At 33.4% G+C, this 1,918-nt stretch overlaps 1 protein-coding gene across 1 annotated transcript in view; it reads right to left on the bottom strand.

Annotated features, from left to right (window-relative positions):
• LOC101295000 (inactive rhomboid protein 1-like) overlaps window positions 1–715 on the bottom strand; it is a 2,966-nt gene extending 2,251 nt beyond the window's left edge. The window contains exon 1 of the mRNA XM_004309172.1: window positions 676–715. Coding sequence (XP_004309220.1) covers window positions 676–715 — 40 coding nt within the window. The remainder of the gene's footprint in view (window positions 1–675) is intronic.
• Window positions 716–1,918: the final 1,203 nt, after the last annotated feature.

Raw genomic sequence — 1,918 nt, 5'->3', positions numbered from 1 at the left:
AAAAACTCACAAAAGTCAAGAGAAAATGTAAGGAAAGGATGACATATGTTAGAGTATGACAATGATGATGTTAAAGTGTGATGATGTCTATTATCCAAGTAATAATATGATGGAAGTAAAGATGTTACTCCATCTCATTTGTCATCCTTGCTCTTCCTTCATGGTGACCGGAAAAGCCATGACACCACCAAAAGTGGTGGTGAGACGCCGTTTGTGGTGAATCGTTGGAATTCGGGATTTTACGTTTCGCTTCACATTGTACAACAATTCCTCTTAGCTCCGGTTCTTCATATTAATACCAAAAATCAATGTTTCCTTCACTTTTGTATTTTACCTAGATAAATGATTTAGTGAAAGCTAAAATGAACTCAAAAAACAAGTTAAAGTCAAAATTTAGGGGAATACAAATATGTGTAAATTATGGTCTAACATCGTGGGAGTAACACTTCTATCCTATGTGCTTACTAGTTTGAGGTTGTTCATTGGTCTGATGAGTGGAAACGTACACCAATGGGTCTTAGGCGTCAAATTTGTCAAATCAGATGCTTTGAGCTATTAATCGCATAGGAATAAGAGTTTTTGTATTTCGCTTTATGGACGTAGTTTGAGATTTCCCTTCCTAGTTGTAATTGAATAATGAACTTGTTCTTAGCTTGTATGGGAGCTTGCTCCTACCTGACCTAACAATAGTTGGTCGTATAGCCTTTTTAGTCATTGGAATATAACCATTATTTAAAAAAAAATAATAATAATATCAAACAATCAAGTAGTAAACTGATTAAACAAAAATCAACATAATATCTTTTAATAGAATCAAAAGTGAAAAAAAACAAACACTGCTATAACAATTGATTAAACAAATCTTTGATCTTCAAATCTTAATCAGAAAAGAAAGATACAATCAGTCAGCGTGTCTTAAAAAAAAAAAGGATACAATTGAAGAACTATAGAATCAAATAGATTAATTGATTGAGGAATTAAGCAATTGGGAACTAAAATCAAAAATAGAAAATATATATGACCAATCATATACATAAACATCCAAATACTATCTTGTTTGGCCTAATTTTATAAAAGAGTAAGTTTTTTAGGCATAATGAAAAAATAGTTCAAAAACAAACAAACAATTCATCTCTGTTTAAAAAACTAAGTTTAATAACTTATGGGCTAAGTATGAAAATTTGGGGTGTGCTATTTTTTAAAATTTAGCTACAAAATAATATTTTCGTTAAACTTAAGGTAGGTTGTAGCCCATCGTAGCTCGTGTGTAGATACGTCATTGGTTTTCTTTTCATATACGGATCATAGTGTTTTGGGTGTGAATTCAAAGGATCGAACATGGCAAGCTCTGATGTCAAGTAGAAAAGAATGATTCGATATAGTTTGGAATGCTTCAATGTATTATTCTTCTCTAAATAAGAGCTTTATACAGAGATACAATCTTAACGCTACTAGAAAAATATTTCATACATCTACACCTACACATACAAGGAAAACAAATATATACAAATAATTCTACACCCTTGCCATACTCCCGTCCTAATCCGCTCCTCCACCGAATATTTCAGGATGCATGTTTAGGTTGTGCGAGTCCTCTTCAGTGACGTCCATTGGTGCTTGACAGTAGTAGCAGAAATAGTATTTGACGGGCTTGTAATACTCTGAATATTTACAAGTAAATGTAGAAATTAAAACATCTTGGTAATATCAGTTTGATACTATTTATGTGTCGGGGCATAATGTATGTATGCACATACATTTTTCCAATCATGTAAATTAAATAAATATGTATAAAAGGAGGAAGAAGGTTCAAGAGGAGGCACCACCTTGCCTCATATTTCTAGAGTCATCTATAAAGTAATAAAACAAGGAGAGGGGGAGAACTCTCTCTAGGCGGCGGGGGGGGGGGGGGGGGGGG

This window comes from Fragaria vesca, linkage group LG7 (genome assembly GCF_000184155.1).
Source record: "Fragaria vesca subsp. vesca linkage group LG7, FraVesHawaii_1.0, whole genome shotgun sequence".
Lineage (NCBI taxonomy): Eukaryota > Viridiplantae > Streptophyta > Magnoliopsida > Rosales > Rosaceae > Fragaria > Fragaria vesca.
The sequence above is the reverse complement of the archived record's forward strand: the minus strand, read 5'-3'. Positions and strand labels throughout refer to the sequence as shown.